Source organism: Nycticebus coucang, chromosome 5 (assembly GCF_027406575.1).
Source record: "Nycticebus coucang isolate mNycCou1 chromosome 5, mNycCou1.pri, whole genome shotgun sequence".
Lineage (NCBI taxonomy): Eukaryota > Metazoa > Chordata > Mammalia > Primates > Lorisidae > Nycticebus > Nycticebus coucang.
Window position 1 is genome coordinate 58,502,659 of NC_069784.1, and position 24,254 is coordinate 58,526,912.

Below are 24,254 nucleotides of genomic sequence, written 5' to 3' on the forward strand. Positions count from 1 at the left end.
CTCCCCTCTGGGGGTCAGAGGTATGTACAAGGAGCCCAGGCTGGTCCCCATCCTCTTGGTTGGTGAAGCCACTGGAAATGCATGCTCACAGACTAAGGTGCCCCTCTGCCCTGCTTTACCAGGAGCTAAATCCACAGAAGGGCAGCCAGGTGGGTCCTGGACTCTGCCTTGGGCCTCTGAAGAGAAGGGAGGGGTTGGTGAAACTAGCCCCACTTTTCTTCCTCTCTTTTCCAGTCAAATGTTGCTGCCTCTAATGCCAAGCTGGCTTTGTTTTATGATTGGCTGTTCTTTAGTCCAGACAAGGACAGCATTATGAACATAGGTATGTGACCACCCCCGTCCCCTCCCCCCAACCCCGCCTGTTGAGGTAGCAGTCATAAATCTCAGGGTGGCAGGGCTGTAGGCGGCTTATCTGGGAGCAGTTCCTTTGTTCCTTGTCAGTTCTCCCTTCACCTAGGTAGAGAATTGCTTTGATGAGGCTAAGCACTCACCCCTTTCCCTAACAACCTTAGGTTTGGGTCAAGGGAAGGTTGAGGCAAGGCTATCCACGTTCTGCTGCTCTTCTCCAGAATGCTGGGGATGAGAAGGGAGCAAAGGGCTAAGAGCCATTTAGGGGGTGGTGTGCTTGGGAATAGACCTGGCACTCTCCACAGCCGTTCACACACACTGACATCCGGTCTTATGGAGTTGGAAAAAGACTGATGGGGGTCCCTTACTTCCACCTTATCCAGAGCCAGCCATCCTGGTCATGCACCACTCCATGAAGCCCCACCCTGCTATCACTGCCACGCTCCTGGACTTCATGTGCCGTGTAAGTGCCCTGGCCCCTTCCCTCCCCACACCTGTGTGTGGAGAATTAAGTGAGTCTCCCCCGTACCCCTTAACTGTGGGTGTAGAAGAGACCACGAGTCCTGTTCCCTCTGTTAGTGGACGTGTCCCTTCCATGTTCCCACTGTCTCCAGGGATCTTCCCAATTTCTGTGGGGCTTCTCAATCACAGGGGTGAGGACTCCTGGCAGAATCTAGTCTCTTAGAGGAGCGGCCAGGTCCAGAGTTTCCTCTCTTAGTGGCCTAGAGTCGTCAGAAACCCTCTCATCTCTGCAGCCATACTCCCTAATGTCTCCTAATTGAAACCAAAGCAGTTTTTTAGATCAGCTTCAGCAGAGTGTTATGGATAGAGCCTGTGCTCATTTCCCCTCCCGTCTTCCTTTCCAGATTATTCCCAACTTCTACCCACCCCTGGAGGGCCACGTGCGGCAGGGCGTCTTCTCCTCCCTCAACCACATTGTGGAGAAGCGGGTCTTGGCGTAAGAAGTTTGAGGGTGGGGCAAGGGGCTGTTTTCCCGTTTTCCATTAGGTCCGGTCACCTAACAGGTCAGGCACATCCAGACCCTGCCACACCACTGCTGGCCCTTTCCCTTGACAGGTATAAAGAGTACTGATTTCACAGCAGGCTGCTGGTCATATGTCCTTGTGGCTCTTAGAGGAATTTTTCTCATGCTGCCTTATTACAAGGGCCTCAGATGCCTTTATGTTCTCTGTTGACACCTTCCAAGAGTCTGACTCTGGCCCAATTACATGGGTGGGCATAGACCTCACCAACTCCATGTTGAGCTAGAAGGGAGGAGCTCTGATGCGACCTTTGTTTGTGCCCCCTGTAGACACCTGGCCCCCCTGTTTGACAATCCTAAATTGGACAAAGAGCTTCGAGCAATGCTGAGAGAGAAGTTTCCTGAGTTTTGCAGCTCACCCTCCCCACCTGTGGAAGGTATGTAGCCCTTCTGTTCTGTCACCTGTATCAAAAGAGGGATCCATCATCAGAGGCTCTCAGACCAGCGTCTTGCTTAGGATGTCCCTGTGCAGTTGTCCACCTCTGGACTTCTTTTTTTTTTTTTTTTTGTAGAGACAGAGTCTCACTTTATGGCCCTTGGTAGAGTGCCGTGGCCTCACACAGCTCACAGCAACCTCCAACTCCTGGGCTTAAGCGATTCTCTTGCCTCAGCCTCCCGAGTAGCTGGGACTACAGGCGCCCGCCACAACGCTCGGCTATTTTTTGGTTGCAGTTTGGCCGGGGCTGGGTTTGAACCTGCCACCCTCGGCATATGGGGCTGGCGCCTTACTGACTGAGCCACAGGCGCCGCCGGACTTCTTTTTTTTTTTTATGGTTTTTTTTTTTTTTGGCCGGGGCTGGGTTTGAACCTGCCACCTCCGGCATATGGGACCGGCGCACTACTCCTTGAGCCACAGGCGCCACCCAGTTGTCCACCTCTGGGACACTGTCCATCACAGCCTTTCCTTCCCCAGCTTTTCTTTTTTTTTTTTTGTAGAGACAGAGTCTCACTTTATGGCCCTCGGTAGAGTGCCGTGGCCTCACACAGCTCACAGCAACCTCCAACTCCTGGGCTTAAGCGATTCTCTTGCCTCAGCCTCCCGAGTAGCTGGGACTATAGGCGCCCGCCACAACGCCCGGCTATTTTTTGGTTTTGCAGTTTGGCCGGGGCCGGGTTTGAACCCGCCACCCTCGGTATATGGGGCCGGCGCCCTACCCACTGAGCCACAGGCGCCGCCCACCCCCAGCTTTTCTTAATCATTGTTGTCTCTTATTAGTTTTGTCTCTTCATCTAATCCTATCTGACTTCTGGTCTTCTTTCTTGGTCTCTTAACTCAGACTTTTTTCCCTTACTCCTTCTTGATAGAAGGCTTTCTTGTGATGTTTGTTTATGTCTTTGACTTTGCCTGTCTCTTCTCTTTGTAGCTCTAGGCCCTGGCCCCTGGCCTCTGGCCCCTGATGAGAGGTTGTCATCCTGGGTCTCAAATGTTGCTTCTAGTTCCAGACTGCCGTCTCCCCAGCATAGTTTTTTATTTTGAGATAAGGATTTAAGCCAAGCAGTACATCTCAACTTGGTTTTATTTATTTTTTTTATGGAACTTCGTTTGTCAATAAAGGCTTTAGGCCAAGCAGCACATCTCACCTTGGTTTCAAATTAAAGAGCACTTGAGCCTCTGGTCTTACTCTGGTCACTGATTCTTAGCTGAACACAGAGGAGTTACGTCCTGTGCTGTTCTTACTCCTGGCACCATCCGTGGTGGGTTGTAGAGGGTTGTGCGGACAAGAGGTATGTCCTTCCAGGATCAGTAATCTACTTGGGTTAGAAACTCCTTATTTTTCCATGTGCCCCTCAGTTTCCCTTCCCAGAAGCACAGGACATTTTAGAGGACCCAGAGGCCATCAAATGCTTTGTCTTTTTTTACTCCCAAGTTAAAATTGAGGAGCCAGTTTCCATGGAGATGGACAACCATATGTCGGATAAGGATGAGAGCTGCTATGACAATGCAGAGGCAGCCTTCAGTGATGATGAGGAGGACCTCAACAGCAGAGGTGAGGCCAGCAGCATGGCTCACTCAGGTGTGCCAGAGAAACTAGTTCACAGGGGCAGCTTATCTGTGGTCTTGATCACCTTTGCCTGTGAGTTTAAGTTTTCTTAACAGGGTTACTGAATGAGACTGCAGAGTGCAGAGCCCTGTGCTCAACTCTGAAGGCAGGAAGGAGAAAGAAGTGCTCCTGCCCTGTGTGCTTGTGAGAATAGGACATGTGCATGCACAGGGATGGTTTGGGTCCTCACTGCATTGAGTACGCAGGTGCATACATGGGGCACCTAGGAAGGGACGGTTAGTTCAGGGTACTGTTTCTGTCTCTAACATCTGGGCAAACTGACTTTCTTCCCACTTCACCCCCTTCAGGGAAGAAGAGAGAGTTTCGCTTCCACCCTATTAAGGAGACAGTCGTGGAGGAGCCAGTTGATATCACTCCTTACCTGGACCAGCTGGATGAGTCCCTCCGGGACAAAGTGCTCCAGCTACAGAAGGGAAGGTGGGTACAGACTGTGCTCCTCCTCTGCAAGTCCCAGGTGCTCTCTGCCCGGTGCTCAGTGTCTGCGGCAGGATGGTGGGCTGGAGGAGACTTGGTGGAAGTGTGTGGAGAGGTGTAGAGAGCTTCATGACAGTTTTTTCTGCGGTTTACATCTTGGAGGGTATGGGCTAGGGGTAGGGCAGCCTGATTGCTTCACATCTCTGGTCCCTACTTCTCCCCATAGATTGTGGGGAGAAGAGCCTCTAAGAACCAAAGCAAGATTGATGAGGATTTCCCTTTGCTTTGGGCCCCTGCCCAGAGAGCAGAGAATTCTGCTCTGCAGCCTCCCCCGCCCAAGCCGGGGTTTACACAAAGCTCCTTTGTTCTGTCTCTGTGACTTATGCACACTGCTGCCTGTGTGTCCTGTCTTCTGCTATCATCAATGTCCTTGGGATTTCCTCTCGCTTCTGTCCTGCAGTGATACGGAGGCCCAATGTGAGGTCATGCAGGAAATCGTGGACCAGGTCCTGGAGGTAAAGAGGAACCCAGCCCCTTAGGCAGGAAGCAGCCCAGCTTAGAGCTCCCCATGCAGACATCTCCCAGGGATGCTGACCCTCTCCTTCCCCTTCCCCATATGGGTCCCCTCTGGGGGTGGGGAGCCTGCTGATACTGGGGATGGAAACAGATGAGTTCTAAGCCTGTGGGATAGTGGGAGCAGGAAGGCTTGGGTCCAGGTAGTAACACTTTCTTCCTTGTCTCCCCCCAGGAAGACTTCGACTCAGAACAGTTGTCTGTCCTTGCTTCCTGCCTGCAGGAGCTCTTCAAGGCCCACTTTCGAGGGGAGGTGCTGCCTGAGGAGATCACCGAGGAGTAAGGCTCATCTCCCCTGACTTCTGGGTTATAGTCTGAATCCAAAGTGTACCTTGCTGTGAATTTAAGAAAATTAATCTGGGGCCAGGTGTGGTGGCTCACACCAGTAATCCTAGTACTCTGGGAGGTTGAGGTGGATTGCTTAAGCTCAGGAGTTCTAGACCAGCCTGAGCAACAGCAAGTGTGAGATCCCATCTCTTTTTTTGTTTTTTTTGTAGAGACAGAGTCTCACTTTACCTTCAGTAGAGTGCCATGACGTCACAGGACTCACAGCAACCTCTAGCTCTTGGGCTTCAGTGATTCTCCTTGCCTCAGCCTCCCGAGCATCTGGGACTACAGGCGCCTGCCACAACGCCTGGCTATTTTTTTGGTTGCAGTTCAGCCTGGGCTGGGTTTGAACCCGCCACCCTCAGTATATGGGGCCGGCACCCTACTCACTGAGCCACAGGCGCCAATCTCTTAAAAAAGAAAGGCAGGTACCTGTAGCCCCAGCTACACGGGAGGTTGAGGCAAGAGTCTGAGACTGCTGTGAGCTGTGACACCCCAGCACTCTACCAAAGATGACAAAGTGTGAGGCTGTCTCAGAAAAAAAAAAAAAAAGAAAGGAAATTTCACTCAGTGTTTTTGTTCTCCTGTGTATTGATTCATTTAAACAAGGCTTTGGTTTTGCCCGCTCAACATCATGTGTACTAGGAGGGGACTAATGTCCCCTCCCTTTTGCTTCAACCCCTTTTGCTGGGTCCAGTAGCCCCCAAACTGAATCAGGTGGGATTGAACCCTGGACTCTCTCTGAAAACCACAGAATCACATCCGCAGTGAGGATGACAGCCTCAAATCGTGACTTTCTGTTAGGCACGTGTTTCTCTGTAACTAAGCTTCTGGATCAATAGGAGGTTTGTCTCCTGGACAGGAAAGGAATAGACTCCAAAGTACCTACCTGCAGCCCACCTCCGCTTATGTGGATTCTCATGTACAACCCTCCTTTTTGTAGGTCCCTGGAGGAGTCTGTAGGAAAGCCTCTCTACCTAATATTTAGGTAAGCACCCAGCTGTAGGAGATACTGCACTGTCCTTGGTCCTCCCTGTCAAGCATGTGTATCCCCACCCAGGGAAGGAGGAGGTATGCAGTGGGCACAGAGCCCGTGCCCCCCAGAAGCTCCATAGGAGAGTCTGCCTTGGTATGCTCTGCTCCTCCCCAGGAACCTGTGCCAGATGCAGGAAGACAATAGTAGCTTCTCTCTGCTTCTCGATCTTCTCTCCGAGCTATATCAGAAACAGCCCAAGATCGGCTACCACCTGCTTTACTACCTGAGGGCCAGGTGGGTGCCCCCCACCCCAACCCGGTCTCTTCTCTCCTGCACACTGACTCTTCCACCCTTCGCTGTCATTACCAGGGCCTAAAAATGGGAAAGGGTTTGTCATCATCCATGTTGTTTTTCTTAAATAATAGCTTTATATAAAATTCATCCTTTTAAAGTGTACAATTCAGTGGTTTTTAGCATATTCATAAAGATGTACAACTAACACTACTAATTTAGAACCTATTTAACTTTCATCACCCTAAAAAGAGTACCCGTTAGCAATCACTTTCCCTTCTGTCTTTCACCTAACCCCTGGTAACCACTGCTCTGCCTTAGATCTCTATAGATTCGGCTAGTCTGGACATTTCAGATAAATGGAATCAATGTGTGATCTTTTGTGACTAACTTTTTTCACCTAACATAATATTTTTCTTCCCTTTACTCACCATCTACTAACAAGGATAACATAATGCTTTTAAGATTCATCTGTGTTGTAACATATATCAGTTGTCTGCCCAAGTACTATTCTGCTGTATGGATAACCACATTTTGTTTATCCATTTGTCTGTTGGTGGACATTTGGGTCATTTCCACTTTTTTGGCTATTTCAAGTAGAGCTGCTGTGATCATTCATGTACACATGTTTATGGGTACATATGTTTTCACTTGTCTTGGGGTACCTAAGAGTGGAATTGTTGGATCATGCAGAAAGTCTGTTTTTACATTGGTAGGGAACTGCACAGCTATTTTCCAGCATGGCTGCAGGTACCTTACATTCTCACCAGTAGTGTGGGAGAGTTTTCATAAGTTTTCCACATGCTCCCCAACACTAGTTATAGTCTAGCTTTTTTTTCCCTCTTAGTTTCTATTCTAGGTTTTTTTTGTTTGTTTTTTGAGACAGGGTCTCACTTTGTCGCCCTTAGTGGAGTGCTGTGGCATCACAGCTCACAGCATCTTCAAACTCTTGGGGTCAATGATTCTCTTGCCTCAGCCTCCTGGGAAGCTGGGACTACAGGCGCCCACCACAAGGCCTGGCTATTTTTATTTTATAGATGGGGTCTCGGTCCTGCTTAGGTTGATCTCAAACCTGTGAGCTCAGGCAATCCATCCGCCTCAGCCTCCCAAGTGCTGGGATTACAGGCATGAGCCATGGGTTTGTTTTTTTGTTTATTTGTTTTTTTATCTCCTGATTCTCCCTGATTGTAACCATCCTAGTGGACATGAAATGGAATCTCAATGTGGTTTTCATTTATATTCCCTGATGGCTAATGATGTTAAACATTTTTTCATGTGTTTCTTGGCCATTTATATATATATATATTTTTTTTTACAGTTTTTGGCCTGGGCTGGGCGTAAACCCACCACCTCTGGTACGTGGGGCCGGCTCCCCACTCCTTGAGCCACAGGCGTCACCTGGCCATTTATATATTTTCTTTGGAGAAATGTCTATTCAAATCCTTTCCTGTTTTTAGGCTAGGCACGGTGGCTCACACCTATAATCCTAGCACTCTGGAAGGCCGAGTGCGGTGGATTGCTTGAACTGAAGAGTTTAAGACCTGTCTGAGTAAGAATGAGACCCTATCTCAAAAAAAAAAAAAAAAAAAAAAATAGCCGGGTGTTATGGTGGGCACCTGTAGTCCCAGCTGCTTGGGAGCCTGAGGCAAGAGAATCACTTGAGCCCAAGAGTTTGAAGTTGCTATGAGCTGTGATGCCATGGCACTCTACCAAAGGTAACAAAGTAAGACTTTTTCTCAAAAAAAAAAAAAAAAAAAAATCCTTTCCCATTTTTAATTGAGTTTTCTTCTTACTGACTTTTTTCTTTTAGAGACAGAGTCTCACTTTATCACCCTTGGTAGAGTGCCATGGCATCACAGCTCACAGTAGCCTCCAGTTCTTGGGCTTAGGTGATTCTCTTGCCTCAGCCTCCCAAGTAGCTGGGACCACAGGCGCCCGCCACAACACCCAACTGTTTTTTTGTTGCAGTTCAGCTGGGGCCGGGTTCGAACCTGCCACCCTCGGTATATGGGGCCGGTGTCCTACTCACTGAGCCACAGGTGCCATCCTTCTTGTTGACTTTTAAATGTCCTATATATATTCTGAATATAAGCGCCTTATCAAATATATGATTTCCAGATATTTTCTCCCATTCTGTGGATTGTCTTCATTTTTTTGTTTGTTTGTTTTTTGTGTGTTTATTTTGTCCAATCCCAGGAGAAAGGCATGTCTTCACTTTTTTGATGGCATCTTCTTTGTTTTTTTGTTTGGGTTTTTTTTTTGTTTTATTGAGACAGAGTCTCAAGCTGTCGCCCTGGGTAAAGTGCTGTGGCGTCACAGCTCATAGCAACTTCAAACTCTTGGCCTTAAGCAATTCTCTTGCCTCAACCTCCCAAGCAGCTGGGTCTACAGGTGCCTGCTACAACGCCCGGCTATTTTTTGGTTATAGTTGTTATTGCTTTTTGGCAGGCCCAGGCTGAATTCCAACCCACTAGTTCCGATGTATGTGGCTGGCACCCTAGCCACTGAGCTACAGGCGCCAAGCCCTTTGGTTTTGGTTTTTTTTTTTGAGACATAGTCTTACTTTGTCATCCTCCATAGAGTGCCATGGCGTTACAGTCACAGTAACCTCAAACTCTTGGGCTCAAGCGATTGTCTTGCCTCAGCCTCCCACGTAGCTGAGAGTATAGGCACCTGCTACAATGCCTGGCTATTTTTCAAGATGAGGTCTTGCTCTGGCTCAGGTTGGTCTCAAACCTGTGAGCTAAGGGCAGTCAACCCATCTCGGCCTTGCAGAGTGCTAGGATTACAGGCATGAGCCACTGTACTGGCCTTAGTGGCATCTTTTGAAATACAAAAAAAAAAAATTTTTTTTTTTTTTTTTTTTTTGAGACAGAATGTGTTTCTGTTGCCGTGGCAGCATTGTAGGTCAGTGTAATCTCAAACTGGAGGCTCAAGAGATCCTCCTGCCTCAGCCTCCCAGCTAGCTGGCACTATACATGCGTGCCACCATAATTTTCTTTTTTTTTTTTTCAGTAGTAGAGATGAAATTGGTCTCACTCTTTTGTTTGTTTTTGCTTTTGTTTTTGAGACAAGAGTCTTACTCTCTTGCCCTGACTAGAGTGCTGTGGCATCATAGCTCATAGCAACCTCAAACTTCTGGGTTCAAGCAATCCTCCTGCCTCAGCCTCCTGACTAGCTGGGACTATAGGCACCTGTCACAGCAGCCAGCTGGTTTTTCTATTTTTTATTTTATTTATTTATTTATTTATTTTTGAGAGAGAATCTCACTTTGTTGCCCTCAATAGAGAGCCCTGGTGTTACAGCTCACAGCAACCTCAAACTCTTGGGCCCAGGTGATTCTCTTACCTCAACCTCTCGAGTAGCTGGGACTGTAGGTGCCTGCCACAGCACCTGATATGTCTTTAAAAAAACACCAGCTATAGCACCAGGGCTCTCACTCTTGCTCAGGATGGTCTTGAACTCCTGAGCCCAAACAGTCCACCGCCTCAGCCTCCCAGAGTGCTAGGAGTGTCGACATGAGCCACCATGCCTGGCTGTTTTTCTGTTTGTTTATTTAGTTTTTATTTTGTTTATTTATTTATTTTTTGAGACAGTGTTTTACTTTGTCACCCTCGATAGAGTGCCTTTCTATCACAGCTCAGAGCTCTTGGGCTTAAGCGATTCTCTTGCCTCAGTCTTCCTAGTAGCTGGGACTATAGGTGCTGCCACAATGCCCGGCTATTTTTAGATATGGGTCTTGCTCTTGCTCAGGCTGATCTCAAACTTGTGAGCTCAGGCAATCGACCCGCCTGGGCCTCCCAGAGTGCTATAAGCATGAGCCACCCACACCTGGCCTACTTTTCTATTTTTTTTTTTTTGTAGAGACAAAGTTTCACTTTATTGCCCTCGGTAGAGTGCCGTGGCGTCACACAGCTCACAGCAACACCCAACTCCTGGGCTTAGGCGATTCTCCTGCCTCAGCCTTCTGAGTAGCTGGGACTACAGGCGCCCGCCACAACGCTCGGCTATTTTTTTTGTTGCAGTTTGGCCGGGGCTGGGTTTGAACCCGCCACCCTCAGTATATGGGGCCGGCGCCCTGCTCACTGAGCCACAGGCGCCACCCTACTTTTCTATTTTTTATTAGAGATGGGATCTTGCTCTTGCTTAGGCTGGTCTCAAACTCCTGAGCTCAAGGAATCCTCTTGACTCAGTCTCCCAGAGTGCTAGGATTACAGCACTCTGTGAGCCACTGCATCCCTCCTAAAGTGTGAAATTTTTATGAAGTCAAATTTATGTTTTTTCCTTTCGTCATTTTTCCCATCGTCATGTTGTTGATGTCATAAAGAGTTATTCGTATGTTTTCTCTAAGAGAAAATAGTTTTAGTTCTGTGGTTTCGGTACTTTTAGGCCTAGAAGCCCTTTTGATTTAAGTTTTGTGTACGGTGTGAGGTGTTAGTGCATGTGCTTTCTGGGCTCTAGCACAAGGGAAATGCTGGCCTGCGCTGCCTCCTCCTCTTTTGACTTTTCCTAGTCAGTAGCTTCACTAGTTGTGGCCAGAGCTGCATCTGGAACACTGGGGGAGGGTGTGGAGAAAGAGGAGCGTTTCATGGTTCCTATAACTTGTCAAACCCTTGGGGAAGGTAGCAGGGAGAGACACGACACAGATAGCACATCTAGGGCAGAGAAGCTATTGCCAAGAGGGAGCCTACCTCGAGGGGTGTGAAGGTGGGTGCTGGGGCCAGGTTGCTGGCTGAGCTCCATGTGATCTTGCAGCAAAGCTGCTGCAGGGAAGATGAACCTGTATGAGTCATTTGCCCAAGCCACTCAGCTAGGTGATCTGCACACCTGCCTGATGATGGACATGAAGGCCTGCCAAGAGGACGACGTGCGCCTGCTGTGCCACCTCACACCCTCCATCTACACAGAGGTTGGTGCCTTCCTGTGTCTGTGCTGGTGGTGGGGGCAGTAGTCCTGGGAGCTCACAGGAGACTGCAGTGGAGAACACATTTAGAGCATCACGTACGGCTCTGCCCTGCTTTGCCCACTCTGCTAACTTTTCTAGACCATTGCTTCCTGTACTATAGCTGTCCCGTCATCAACCTCTCTCTTTTTTTTTTTGCAGGTTTTTTTTTTGGTCTGGGTTTGAACCCGCCACCTCCGGCATATGGGACTGGTGCCCTACTTCTTTGAGCCACAGGCACCGCCCCCAATCTCTCTTTTTTAAAAGTTAAATATTTTCTAAAACTCCCAGAATTTTTATCCTTTAAGTTGGTATGAGTTAGACTTCTCAGTTTCGGACCCATCATCTGGACCTAGGACCAAGTCCACTCACCCAGACCCATGTTATATATAGCACATCCTGGGCCCTTTGGCTCTCTGCTGGCTCACCCTTAGATTATCTCTGATGGTTCCCAGTGGAGACTCACTCTGATTTTCCTTGTTTAGGGAACTGGGTACAGGAAGTGTCAGCTCTTCCCCCTCTTGGTAGAAGTTCTCAGGAAAAGGGAAATGAGAACCCGTGGTGTGGGCGTGGCCGGAGGAACTGTAACCTCAGCCAAGCAGGGGAGGGGGAGAGGTGCAAAAGCCAGACGCAGGGCTCTTCCTGCCCCGGGCCTCTCTAGAGGGAGCCCTCCCTACCCTGAATACTTGTCACCCCCAGACACACACTCTCTCTGTACCTTCTCTTCTTTGGTTGAGGGGTTAGCACAAGTTGGATTTCTCTCTTTTTTTTTTTTTTTTTTTTTTTTGTGAAACAGAATCCCATTATGTTGCCCTCGGTAGAGTGCCGTGGCATCACAGCTCATAGCAACCTCAAACTCTTGGGCTAAAGTGATTCTCTTGCCTCAGCCTCCTGAGTAGCTGGGACTACAGGTGCCCACCACAACACCAGCTATTTTTGTTTTCTTTTTGAGACAGAGTCTCATTATGTCATCCTTGGTAGAGTGCTGTGGCATCACAGCTCACAACAACCTCAAACTCTTGGGCTTAAGTGATCCTCTTGCCTCAGCCTCCCAAGTAGCTGGGACTACAGGCGCCCACCACAATGCCCAGCTATCTTCTGGTTGCAGTTGTCATTGTTCGGCAGGCCCAAGCTGGGCTTGAACCCACCAGCTCTGGTGTATGTGGCTGGTGCCCTAGCCACTGAGCTACAGACGCCGATCCCGCCTGGCTATTTTTTTTGTTGCAGTTGTTTAGCTGGCCCAGGTCGGGCTCAAACCCGCCACCTTCGGTGTATGTGGCTGGCGCTATAACCACTGTGCTACAGGTGCCCAGTCACAAGTTGGATTTCTTTACAGCTAGGGATGCTAATGTTTTGATTCTGCTGCCATCCCCACTGAGAGCCAGCAATCATGTCCTAACCTTCAGCTCTGGCTTCATCTCTGTAGCTCCCTGGTCCTTTCCTCCCACACCTGTGTGGCATGCACATGCAACTGGGTCTTCACGCTCTCTATGTTTTCCAGCTTTGAAGCTATTGGGTGTCTGTTCAGGGGTTATATTAGGGCCTGTGTCTGGCTGACCTAGTCCAGCCCTGAGCACGATATGGGGGTGGGGCATCAGATTATGCGATAAAAGTGAAGGGGTCCATCTTGGACTCTTCTTCCCTGTTTCTCTGCCTAGTTCCCAGATGAAACCTTGAGGAGTGGAGAGCTACTGAACATGATCGTCGCTGTCATTGACTCTGCACAGGTACATACTGAGCTGTGACACCCCCAGAGAGGCCTGGAAGACAGGGCTGGGGAGTCCCAGCCTCTGCTGTCTGTGGACTGCAGACAGGGCTCTGTGCCCCACAAGCACTGCCTCTGGGGTCTGCCTTACTCTTTTTTTTTTGCAGTTTTTGGCCGGGGCTGGGTTTGAACCCGCCACCTCCGGTATATGCGGCTGGTGCCTTACTCTTTTGAGCCACAGGTGCCGCCCAGGTCTGCCTTACTCTTCATGTTCTTTAGGTGCTCCCATCTCCACAGAGAAAGCTGAGGGAGGTTTTGTATCTCTGAACTGGATGCCTTTCCCATGGCTTAGATCATTCCCACTTGATAATGGTTAGATCATTTCCACTTGACCTTTCTACCTACAGGGTTCCCCAAGAGGCTGTAGCTTTGCTTGGGTCCATCTTATGCCAGTTACCATACATAAAAGAGGAAGCCTAGGTTTGGCGCAGTGCTCAAATCCTAGCACTCTGGGAGGCCACAGGGGCTATATTGCATGAGCTCAGGAGTTCAAGACCAGCCTGACCAAAAGCAAGACACCATCTCTATTAAAAATAGAAAAAAACTGTAGTCCTAGCTATCTGGGAGCCTGAGGCAAGAGAATTTCTTGAGCCCAAGAGTTTGAGGTTGCTGTGAGCTGACACCACGGCACTCTACTGAGGGGAACAAAGTGAGACTCTGTATCAAAAACTAAAAATAAAAATTAGCTGGGCATGGCAGCGTGTATCTGGAGTCCCAGCTACTTGGAAGACTGGGGCAGGAGAATGACTTGAGCTGAGGTGGGAACTGGAGGCTGCAATGAGCTGTGATGCCACTGCATTCCAGCCCGGCTGACGGAGTGGAACTGTGTCTAGTACTCGAATCCTCCTTCCTTCCCCTCCCCAGCCCACACCTATGTGGAGAGCAAAGCCTCCTGGAGCCTTCCCTGTCCTCAGGCCCAGAGCAAGGCCAGGTAGCAGAGCTCATTGTTCTCCCTCTGCCGTCAGGGTGTTAGTGATAGCTGTCCACAGCTATTTCTGCCCCAAGTAGGTGTGTGGTTCCCAGACAGACCTGTTGCTACCTTACCAGCCCCTCTGTCCTTCAGGGCCTGCAGCATTCGTCATGTGCCGTCTCCTCCCCAGCCCTTCTGCTTTCTCTGATTTTGTTCCCGTATGTGTTCTCCTGCACCTCCCTCCATACTAACCTCATCGTCCTGCTCATGGGTTCTGCCTTCTTCCACCTCCTTAGCTCCAGGAGCTGGTATGCCATGTGATGATGGGGAACCTGGTTATGTTTCGAAAAGATTCAGTCCTCAACATTCTTAGTAAGTTGACCAAACCTTTCAGGCACCTGAGAGAGGAGATGGTGGTGGGGCATCAGCCATGTGGATTTTTCACCAGCAGGAAAGCTGGCTCCCAGGCTGGGAGGTCTAGGGGATAGAACATCACAACACTCTGTTTTGGGGCCATGGGCATTGTCTCTGGATCTACTTCTTGCTCTGTAAATTGGAAGGACTTACCTTTGCCCCTCTAACCTCTGGGCTGATAAGAATACAGAAGCTGTGATAAAACTGGGAATTAGCCTTGTGTGGGGACGGAAAGGGCCTACATTTAGGGTCACTGTACCTCCCCCTATACCATTGTGCCATCCCTGCTTGGGGTGCTGGTGGTCTGTGGATTAACTTTGTTGGGGGTGGGGTGAAGAGAGGGAGAAATGGAGTAGGAGGGAGAGGGAGAGAGGTTGGTTCTGTCTCTTGTAGTCCAAAGCCTGGACTGGGAAACCTTTGAGCAGTACTGTGCCTGGCAGCTCTTTTTGGCCCACAACATCCCCCTGGAGACCATAATCCCCATCCTTCAGCACCTCAAATACAAGGGTGAGTAGGGTTGTGGGTTGGAAGCACATAGGAGAAGACAGGGCCTATGCAGAGCAGGCTCTCCAAATGAGCCCTGCAGGCCTCTGAGCCAGGACAGCACAGGGGCTTGGGTTGGGTGGATTGGGGCAGGGCTTTTCCTGGCTCCTTGTTGAAGACTGCCCTTGCTCCCTCCAGTGGCTCTTGGTTGAGGGATGAGAGAGGTGCCAAACTTCCTTCCTGGAATCGTACATTCCCCTCTCCTTCCCTCGCAGAACACCCAGAGGCCCTGTCCTGCCTACTGCTGCAGCTCAGAAGAGAGAAGTGAGTTCCACCCCTGGGGTCTCTTTGGCCCTCAGTCCCGATGCCAAGAGATACTGTGGTATAAAGGGCTAGCCTGCTCCTTTGCTATGTTTTTTTCCTGTCTTTGATGTCTGCTTATATTCCCCAGTGTGACTTTCAGATAAGCAGCTCCCATGGGATCTGGGTTTCCTCTGACTTAACCCCCTGCCACCATGATCTGCCCTTGGAGGTGGGGAAGGGGGGATATCCTTGTTTTCTGCTGCCACAGTGATTCTGATCCTAGCCTGGCTGATTCTGATCCTAGCCTAGCAGCTCCTGCTCCCTTCCCTCACATTGCTGCAGGCCAAGAGGAGGGAGGGTCAGAGTGCAGGGACCACACAGAGTGGAGCCAGCTGCACCTTCTGTGCTCCCCGCCAGAGTGCTAGGGTGAGTGTAGAGGGGAGGGCAGAAGACCCCCACTGCCACCACAGGAGCTTCAGCCGCATGTCCAGACGATGGGACAATGGCTGTGTATCTTTCCCTTCCTCCCATTTTGCCTTCCTTCCACCTTCTTGCTCTTGCTTGAGAAGCTAGAGATGGTGCCGTGTCCTGGAGGAAGCAGAAAGGTAGAGAGCTGTGTGGGCCTGTGGCTCCAGAGCCTCTCTCCTGCCCTTCCTCAAGCTGTACACCACGTTTGCCCATGGCTCTCGCAGGGTGGGAGGAGCAGGCTTGTCCTATTCTCCCAGCCCATTTCCTGACTGTTTGGAGGATGTAGGGAGACTTGGCATGGTCCTCCTTCCTGGAACAAGCACACACCTCCTACCACCAAAGAACTGAAGTCTCATTTCTCACGTCCTGGCTTCCGCAGAGGATGAACCCAGGCCTGTCTTGGCCCAAAGAGAAGAGGGAGAGGGATGTGGGAGTAGGAAGCTGTAGCAGGACTAGGGGCAGGCGTGGAGAACAGAGTTTACAAAGTGAGTGAGGGGAACCAAGCAGTCCCTGCGGCTGTGTTGTGAGTGGCACCAGCATCTGTCCACAGGCCCAGTGAGGAGATGGTGAAGATGGTGCTGAGCCGGCCCTGCCACCCTGATGACCAGTTCACTACCAGCATCCTGCGGCACTGGTGCATGAAGCATGACGAGCTGCTGGCCGAGCACATCAAGTCCTTGCTGATCAAGAACAACAGTCTTCCACGCAAGAGACAGAGGTAGGCATGGCCTCATGACCCACAGTCAGGGCTGCCCAGCGTTTCCTGCCCACTGTCCACAGGCCATCCCAGGGGTAGTCTGCTGTGACTGTTGCCCAGCAACAGTGAGCCGCTGTGGGCCCAGCCTGGCCCGTGGGTGACATCTAGTGGTCTGAACCCACATGGCCTACAGGACCATTGAGGCCTCATCTCTTCTTCTGGTACCCCTGTGGCTGGGCCTCCTTATTTTATGCATACCTCCCTTGCTCCACCCCAGGCCGCAAAGCTTGCCTGTTCCCCTCCCTGTATGGGTTGCCTCTGTCATCTGTCATAAGGAGAGACCCAGGTGGGATGGAGGACTGCAGTGGGGTGGAAGGTGTCTAGTATTCCTGGAACCCTCCCCAGCTCAGACTGTACTCTCATGCCTTTTCCGGTGCAGCCTGAGGAGCTCCAGCAGCAAGTTGGCCCAACTGACTCTGGAGCAGATCCTGGAGCACTTGGATAACCTGCGGCTCAACCTGACTAACACCAAACAGAACTGTATGTGTGTGGTGCTATCTTAGCCCAGACCACCCTTGGGGCCAACCTGGGGTTGGGGCATGATGCCCAGGGCTAAAACCCAAACCTGTTGGAGAAAACCTCTGGGAGCTGCTGAATAAGCTCCCAGGCATCTAATTGTTTTCCCTTCCCTGCTCTGTCTTCTCCCTCTAGTTTTTAGCCAGACCCCAATCCTTCAGGCGCTGCAGCATGTCCAGGCAAGCTGTGACGAAGCCCACAAGATGAAGTAAGGCTCCTTCCAGTTTTGGTCTTGAGAAATAGTGGGGAGGAGGCCTAGGGGACAGGAGGCCTGCTGGTGACACAATTAGTGGTTGAAGAAAAACAGAGAACTGAGCCTGGCGGCAAAGAAGAGTTCAGCAGGTGGCCAGGACCAGCAAGCCCCCCACAGAGTTCACTCCTTTCCCATAGATTCAGTGACCTCTTCTCCCTGGCGGAGGAATATGAAGACTCTTCCACCAAACCACCCAAGAGCCGGCGAAAAGCAGCTCTGTCCAGCCCTCGAAGTCGTAAGAATGCCACACAGCCCCCCAATGCAGAAGAAGAGTCCGGCTCCAGCAGCGCTTCGGTGAGATCCCAGCCAGGATGCAGGGGAGCAGCAGTAGCAGCAGCAGTGGGCGTGGGTAGGGCTGAAGCTGGCAGCTGCCCAGGCTGTTGATCCCCGTCCCTTCCCAATCTCTTTCAGGAGGAGGAAGACACAAAGCCGAAGCCCACCAAGCGGAAACGAAAAGGGTCCTCCGCAGTGGGCTCTGACAGTGACTGAGGCCCTGTGGTTCCCATCCTACCCCCGTTGGACTGCCCTCTACTCTTAGCTGAGTCAAAGGCTGATAGGAGCTGGGGAGATAAAAAGGGAAACACTCTGGCCCAGCCTGAGACAGTGCCCTCAAGTCCTGCCCTGCCCCTCCTCAGGCATCCAGCCCCTCACACTGCTTCCCCCATGATGTTTGGGTTCTCACTGAAGCCAGAGGCTGTGCAAAGTAGGACAGTGGCGGAAGTCCTCAGCCCCTGGTTCCTCCCCAGTCTCCCAAAGAGCCATTTCAACAGAGAAGGGAAATGACAAAGGAGCCACTGGCCGGAGATACTAGGGTGAGAGCAGATGCTCCCTGAGGAAGGTGCCCTTCCTGCTCCCCATCGGGTCTTGATCTCTGAATAGGCATTTGATAGTCACTCTGTGTGCAGTGGGAAGTGGCTGTCTAATCTGACCTTGCCAGCCTGCCTCTTCCTAACCGGAAGCATTCAGGAAAGAACCTGAGAGGGTGTTCACACAGCCTCTGTGGTTTGCCCTGGAGACTTGGGTTGGCCTGAGAGGTTGGCAAGCTGGGCCAGAGCAGGGGGGCGTTCCAGGGGCAAGTTCCACAGAACTGTCAAATGGTCCCATTTCCTTGTTTGTTTTTTTTTTTTTCTTTTCTTTTGGCAGAGATAATTGAGTCTTAAAAGTTGTTTTTAAATGACAATAAAACTAGCCAGAGTGTTTTCTGTGCTGGAGTTTCCACAGGCATGTCTAGGTGGCACTCGAAGCCTCACAACATCTCCCTTTTCTCTTCCCTACTCTGCCCCTTCCCCCTTTTGTCTAGAGTAGGAAGAACTTGGCTTTGTTCCCCCAGCCATCCTTCTGCTACTGGAGGTGGAAGCCAGGCACTGACCTGTCCACGCAGAAACTGATGCTGGCACCATCTCCCTGGAGGCTGAGGTCTGTCTGTGACCATTTCTCCTCAAGAGACAAGAGGCTTCCAAAAGCCAGTATTTGTCTTGTTCTGATTTATTAAATCTGTGAGATCCAGTTGCTGGAGAGCTAACTGCTCCACAGGGAAGGGATGCTGCATGTTGGCTCCAAGGACAGAAGTGTGGCTAGTGGAAAGTTCAGATCCTAGGGATAGGGGCCACCTCCTCCCACAGGATGGCCCCTTGTTGGTCACTATACCAGCAGAAGGCTTCCTTGGCTATGCTTTGTGTTCTGCTGTCCAAGGAGGTTGGCCATGAACTGAGGAGAAAGGCAAGTTTGGGCAAACGGCAGGCAGCTCCTTTTCTGCCTTCAAATTTGTCTGTTTACAGAATCCAGGTTCTCTCCTTCCTCAAAGCTGCTACTCTGAAACTCTTCAACACCAGAGGTTCTTTTTCTTTCCTCTGCTCCAATTAAAATCAGGATGGAAAGCTTTCCTGGCTGGTCCCAATTATTGTACCCTTGCCCAAAGGGAAGGGCCTCTGCACCTTGGCCCCTCCAGAAATCCGGCAGTCGGGGCCTCTGCCTTTCCCCATACTCGGTTCTTGGTCCCACCCATTCCCTGGAATTGCTGCTTTTGTTGGCAGCTGGCGGGAGGGTGTGCGTCTGGATGTCTTGCCTGGGCTTGCAGAATCGCATGGGCGGGGCCCAGGTCTTCAGTCTGTTTGGGGAGAGAGTAATGATACCCTCCTCTGGGTGTTGAAATGGTATTGCGGGAAAGGTGGATTACGATCCTAGCGCCTTGGCTCTCAGAACTGGACGCCAGAGTACGGCAAGATGCCTAACCGCCCAAGGGGAGAAAAAACTTAAAATTAGAAAGACGGATTGAGGCGAGGCTCCAGCACCACCCAGGCCCCAGTGCGGCTGCAGGCCCCAGGCCCCAGCAAGCCGGCTGCAGCCTGGGAGGGAGCGCGCTAGGGCGGAGTATCGCTGTGGGGAGGGCCGAGAGTCCGGGCCGCCCCCAACGCGCGCGCCTCCCGGGAGAGAGCGGTCTCCCTGCAAGAACGAGCGGCCCCACTAATCAGGAGGGGACTGTCAGAGGTGTTCGTGAGCGGCGGGGGTCGGATGGTGCCGAGAGAAGCCGGCCCCATGGCTGCCTTCCTGCTGCTGCTGCTGCTGCTGCCGCCGCTGCTGTTGCTGAAGCGGCGCCTCTGGCCGCAGTTGCGCTGGCTCGCGGCAGACTTGGCTTTCACGGTGCGCGCCGTGCGCTGCAAAAGGGCTCTTCGAGTTCGGGCTCTGGCAGCGGCCGCCGCCGACCTGGAAGGTGCCGGAGGAGGCTGCAGCCTGGCCTGGCGCCTGGCGCAACTGGCCCGGCAGCGCCCCGCGCACACCTTCCTCATCCACGGCGGGCGGCGCTTCAGCTACGCGGAGGCGGAGCGCGAGAGTAACCGGGCTGCGCGCGCCTTTCTGCGCGCCCTGGGCTGGGAAGGGGGCCCCGGCGGTGGGGGCGCCAGAAGCGCTGGGGAAGGCGAGCGGGCGGTGCTCGCGGAGCGTGGCGGAAATGGGGCGGCCAGCGGTGGAGGAACCGCGGTCCCTCTGGAACCTGGGGTGACCGTGGCGCTGCTCCTCCCCGCCAGCCCAGAGTTCCTGTGGCTGTGGTTTGGGCTGGCAAAGGCAGGTCTGCGCACAGCCTTCGTGCCCAGCACCCTGCGCCGGGGCCGGCTGCTGCACTGCCTCCGCTGCTGCGGCGCGCGCGCGCTGGTACTGGCGCCAGGTAAGGCCGGAACGCCCAGCCGACTGGGGCGGGGCCAGCTACGGAAAGGGGCCTGTCTGGGGTCAGAGAGGTCTGGGTCCTGTTGCCAGGACGCTGTTTACATGGGGTTCCGAAGTGAGTGGGGATGTGAGTCTCATGCGAAGGCATAAAACTGAATCTTTGGTTCCTAGGGATTCCCAGGGAGCTCCGGGTCCGCGACCCGTGATGGGGTGTCCACACTCTTTACCCTCCCCCAGAGCAGTGTGGATGGGAACCGGGGTGCACAAATGGGCGGGGGAGGCTTCTGGGGAGCAGCCAAGCCGCGAGCTATACTTTCCTGCCCCTCCCAGAGTTTCTGGAGTCACTAGAGCCTGACCTGCCAGCCCTGAGCGCCATGGGGCTCTGCCTGTGGGCTGCCGGCCCTGTCACCCATCCCGCTGGGATGCGTGACTTGCTGTCTGAGATGTCAGCTGAAGCTGATGGGCCTGTGCCGGGACGCCTCTCCGCTCCCCAGAGCATGACTGACACGTGCCTGTACATCTTCACCTCCGGCACCACCGGTGAGAGCAGGGCCCCATGCTTGCCTCCCAGAGAGGAAGGCAGGGTCTGGGAACAGGGCTAAGCAGAAAGGACAGGGATCTGGGGAACAGTTCTCTCCAGTCCTCCCACCCCTTGTCTCTCCACCACCTCCAAACTCCTCACGCCTCCAGCCTGGCTCCTGTCCTCAATCCACTAGATCTCTGCCTCTTTCTGTGGGAAACCCAGCAGGGGCAGACTGGGGGGATAGCGTTTGGAGCTTAGACCTCATCTGTGATCTCACCCCTAACCGCCACCCTACAGGTCTGCCCAAGGCTGCTCGGGTCAGTCATCTGAAAATCCTACAATGCCAAGGCTTCTACCAGCTGTGTGGCCTCCACCAGGAGGATGTGATCTACCTTGCTCTCCCACTCTACCACATGTCTGGCTCCCTGTTGGGCATTGTGGGCTGCCTGGGCATCGGTCAGTCTCTCCACCACCACCCCCATTCATTCCTGCAGCAAACATTTACAAAGTACATACTGTGGTGTGAGTGCTTCAGGGCAGAGGGGCCAGAGGACGGAGGGGCAGGGCCGACTCTTGAGCTTTGTCTAGTGGGAAAAGTCACAGTTCAGACCTAAGTAACCAGGGCAGCCCAGGGTTCACAGCAAGGGAAGGGCTGTGAGTGTCTTTCAGAAAGAGGCAGGTAGAGGAGAGGTGGGACTTGGGGGCAGGGGTGTGGAGGATGGGATATGTGGGGCTGGGAAGTGAGGAGAGGGCAGTAACCTCTCCAAGACAGGGTGTGGGTCTGCCAGCACATCCTTCCCAGAGAGTTGCACTATTGGAAGGGGGCTGGGGCTCCCCTGTCTTCTCATATCCTTACTTTCTTCTCCCCTTCCCACTTATGGCAGGGGCCACAGTGGTGCTGAAGTCCAAGTTCTCAGCTGGTCAGTTCTGGGAGGACTGCCAGCAGCACAGGGTGACGGTGTTCCAGTACATCGGGGAGTTGTGCCGATACCTTGTCAACCAGCCCCTGGTGCGTGGGCACAGTTCCTGGCACAGCTACTGACACAGGGCCACAGGGAGCAGGGTACTTGACAAGAGGCAGAGACAATTATCGGGAGTTGAAAGGAGAAGAAGGAAGAATGGTGGGAACAGGGAATATGGGCATCTGAAGGAGGTCACAGCAGGAGGGCTGGAGGATGGGAACAAGACTTCCCTGTGGAGAGCTGGCACCTCTGTTAAAGCTCCTGCCACTCCTCCATTCATTTCAGAGTGAGGCGGAACGTGGCCATAAGGTCCGGCTGGCGGTGGGCAGTGGGCTGCGTCCAGACACCTGGCAGCGTTTCATGCGGCGCTTTGGGCCACTGCGGGTACTGGAAACATACGGGCTAACAGAAGGCAATGTAGCCACATTCAACTACACCGGACAGCAGGGTGCCGTGGGGCGTGCTTCCTGGCTTTACAAGGTGAGGGCAGAGAGGACACTGAGGACCCCCAGGGTGGGGGGCTGGTGGGAAGGGACTCACACAGCTGAAATGACCTGGGTCTGAAGTGGCCTGGGTCTCCTTTCCTCTAGCACATCTTCCCCTTCTCTTTGATTCGCTATGATGTCACCACAGGGGAGCCAATTCGGGACACCCAGGGTCACTGTGTGGCTACATCTCCAGGTTTGCATTCAGGTGGTGGGTGAGGCTGGCAGAGAAGGACTGGAATTGGGAAATGGAGCAGGATGGAGACAGAGGCTCTGGGTGAGGTGGGCAGCCACCCCTGACCCCAGTCACTTTGCCAGGTGAGCCAGGGCTGCTGGTGGCCCCAGTAAGCCAAGAGTCCCCATTCCTGGGCTATGCGGGGGGGCCAGAGTTGGCCCAGGGAAAGCTGCTGAAGGATGTCTTCCGGCCTGGAGATGTTTTCTTCAACACTGGGGACTTATTGGTCTCTGATGACCAAGGCTTTCTTCGTTTCCATGATCGTACTGGAGATACTTTCAGGTATCTGTTCATAGCTGCTTTTTTTTTTTTTTTTTTGAGACAGAGTCTCACTTTGTTGCCCTTGGTCCCTTGGTAGAGTGCTGTGGTATCTCATAGTAAACTCAAACTCTTGGGCTCAAGTGATCCTCTTGCCTCAGTTTTTCATTTTTAATAGACCTGTCTCACTCTTATTCAGGCTGGTCTTGAACTTCTGAGCTCAAGCAATCCACCCACCTACGTGGGATTACAGGTGTAAGCCACCCATCCATAGCTTCTTGACACGTCACCACCTGATCTCTGTGACCCAAACTTCCACTCCTCTATCTCCCACCTCAGCCCTCCTCTAATGTCTCATTATTGGACTTCCTAACCCTCTAATCATTAGAGGTCTGGCACCTAACCTCTGACCTCTTCAGCTCCCTGCCAAGCCCTCAAAGCCCTGACCTAGCTCTCAGTTTCAAGTCTCTGCTCTCCAACAGGTGGAAGGGGGAAAACGTAGCCACAACTGAGGTGGCAGAGGTCTTTGAGGCCCTGGATTTTCTTCAGGAGGTGAATGTCTACGGAGTCACTGTGCCAGGTGCCTAGACATGGAAGATGGGGGAGATAGTAATGCTGGGCATAGGAACATGAGGCCTGCATGGTGGTCAGCCCTGGAGTGGCTCACCCTGGCTCCCACCCTCACCAGGGCATGAAGGCAGGGCGGGAATGGCAGCCCTAGTTCTGCGTCCCCCCCACTCTTTGGACCTGGTGCAGCTCTACACCCATGTTTCTGAGAACTTACCACCTTATGCCTGGCCTCGATTCCTAAGGCTTCAGGTAACCAGCCCCTCCCACTCAACCCTGCCCCATTCATCTACCCCATATGTCAACTTTGGGAGTTTCATGCTCTAGGAAGCTCCAGGAAGGCCCCCCCCCCCACATAGTCTTTCCAGACATATGCTCTTTGCCCCTTCTTTCCCTGTACCCCTCCTCCTCCCATCCTGGCTGCTTCTCTTCCCTGTCACCTCTTCCACTAAACCTTCCCTGTCACCTCTTCCACTAAACCTCATAACCCCTTTCCCTAGATTTGTTCCTTAACAAAATTCTGGCCACTCTTGAACCCACTGGGAAGAATACTTTTTCCTTCAACCCTTAACCTCCTCCTCTCCCCAGGAGTCTTTGGCTACCACAGAGACCTTCAAACAGCAGAAGGTTCGGATGGCAAATGAGGGCTTTGACCCAAATGCATTGTCTGCCACCCTCTACGTTCTGGACCAGGCTGCAGGTGCCTACCTGCCCCTCACATCTGCCCGGTACTGGGCCCTTCTGGCTGGGGACCTGCGAATCTGAGACCTTCTGTATCCAACGTGCCTGGGGGGGATGTTGTGGGATGGGGGCATTGCAGGTGCCCCAGGGGCTGTCAGGGATCTTTTATATACTAAGTTTGTGGTAATAAAGGGACTGGATCCTGTCTGGCTCTTTCTGATTTGTCATCTTTGTGCCTGTGAAACTGCTGTTCCTCAGGAGGTGGTTCTTGCCACAGGCCCCTGCATTCCTGCCCTGACTTTACGTGGCCTGAGCCCAGGGTCTAGACCTTGGTGATTTTCCTCTCAGATGAACCTGCCTGATCCTTTTCCTTGGAGAACCCCTGGTTACTTGGTGTCTGTGCTCATGTGTATCTTCTCCCATTTTAATCCCTGAGTGTTGTCTTGGGAGTTGGAGGAGGGGGTGGGGGGCTTGGTGCTAATGGCAGAGGTAGACTGAGGCAGGAAGAAACACTGCCCCCTCCATGGCCAGCTGCAATC

At 52.3% G+C, this 24,254-nt stretch overlaps 2 protein-coding genes across 7 annotated transcripts in view; both read left to right on the forward strand.

Annotated features, from left to right (window-relative positions):
* Positions 1 to 18,727, forward strand: part of INTS3 (integrator complex subunit 3) — a 51,499-nt gene extending 32,772 nt beyond the window's left edge. Inside the window, exons 11-30 of one of the 2 annotated variants that reach the window (XM_053591103.1) lie at positions 235 to 322; positions 732 to 811; positions 1,215 to 1,306; positions 1,661 to 1,767; positions 3,259 to 3,378; positions 3,741 to 3,870; positions 4,328 to 4,382; positions 4,616 to 4,719; positions 5,711 to 5,755; positions 5,918 to 6,037; positions 10,790 to 10,943; positions 12,635 to 12,703; positions 13,948 to 14,023; positions 14,459 to 14,572; positions 14,824 to 14,872; positions 15,870 to 16,037; positions 16,456 to 16,556; positions 16,728 to 16,800; positions 16,983 to 17,139; positions 17,257 to 18,727. In XM_053591103.1, the coding sequence (XP_053447078.1) occupies positions 235 to 322; positions 732 to 811; positions 1,215 to 1,306; positions 1,661 to 1,767; positions 3,259 to 3,378; positions 3,741 to 3,870; positions 4,328 to 4,382; positions 4,616 to 4,719; positions 5,711 to 5,755; positions 5,918 to 6,037; positions 10,790 to 10,943; positions 12,635 to 12,703; positions 13,948 to 14,023; positions 14,459 to 14,572; positions 14,824 to 14,872; positions 15,870 to 16,037; positions 16,456 to 16,556; positions 16,728 to 16,800; positions 16,983 to 17,139; positions 17,257 to 17,334 (1,980 nt within the window). In that variant the 3' untranslated portion in view covers positions 17,335 to 18,727. Of the gene's footprint in view, positions 1 to 234; positions 323 to 731; positions 812 to 1,214; positions 1,307 to 1,660; positions 1,768 to 3,258; positions 3,379 to 3,740; positions 3,871 to 4,327; positions 4,383 to 4,615; positions 4,720 to 5,710; positions 5,756 to 5,917; positions 6,038 to 10,789; positions 10,944 to 12,634; positions 12,704 to 13,947; positions 14,024 to 14,458; positions 14,573 to 14,823; positions 14,873 to 15,869; positions 16,038 to 16,455; positions 16,565 to 16,727; positions 16,801 to 16,982; positions 17,140 to 17,256 lie in introns of those variants that run through there. The other variant, XM_053591104.1, reaches the window with a different exon arrangement.
* A 526-nt stretch (positions 18,728 to 19,253) lies between these two features.
* On the forward strand, positions 19,254 to 23,920 carry SLC27A3 (solute carrier family 27 member 3). 5 transcript variants are annotated; one of them, XM_053592624.1, is made up of 10 exons: positions 19,258 to 20,005; positions 20,335 to 20,544; positions 20,825 to 20,983; positions 21,412 to 21,536; positions 21,775 to 21,969; positions 22,080 to 22,170; positions 22,293 to 22,491; positions 22,950 to 23,047; positions 23,156 to 23,286; positions 23,623 to 23,920. In XM_053592624.1, exons 1-10 carry the CDS (start codon positions 19,357 to 19,359, stop codon positions 23,797 to 23,799), a joined length of 2,034 nt encoding a protein of 677 aa, XP_053448599.1. In that variant the 5' UTR covers positions 19,258 to 19,356; the 3' UTR covers positions 23,800 to 23,920. The 5 variants fall into 5 exon arrangements, with proteins under 5 accessions (XP_053448603.1, XP_053448600.1, XP_053448601.1 ...); XM_053592628.1 differs by lacking the exons at positions 23,156 to 23,286; positions 23,623 to 23,920 and adding an exon at positions 22,667 to 22,722 and having other exon boundaries at positions 19,254 to 20,005; XM_053592625.1 differs by lacking the exons at positions 22,080 to 22,170; positions 22,293 to 22,491 and adding an exon at positions 22,171 to 22,292 and having other exon boundaries at positions 19,255 to 20,005.
* Positions 23,921 to 24,254: the final 334 nt, after the last annotated feature.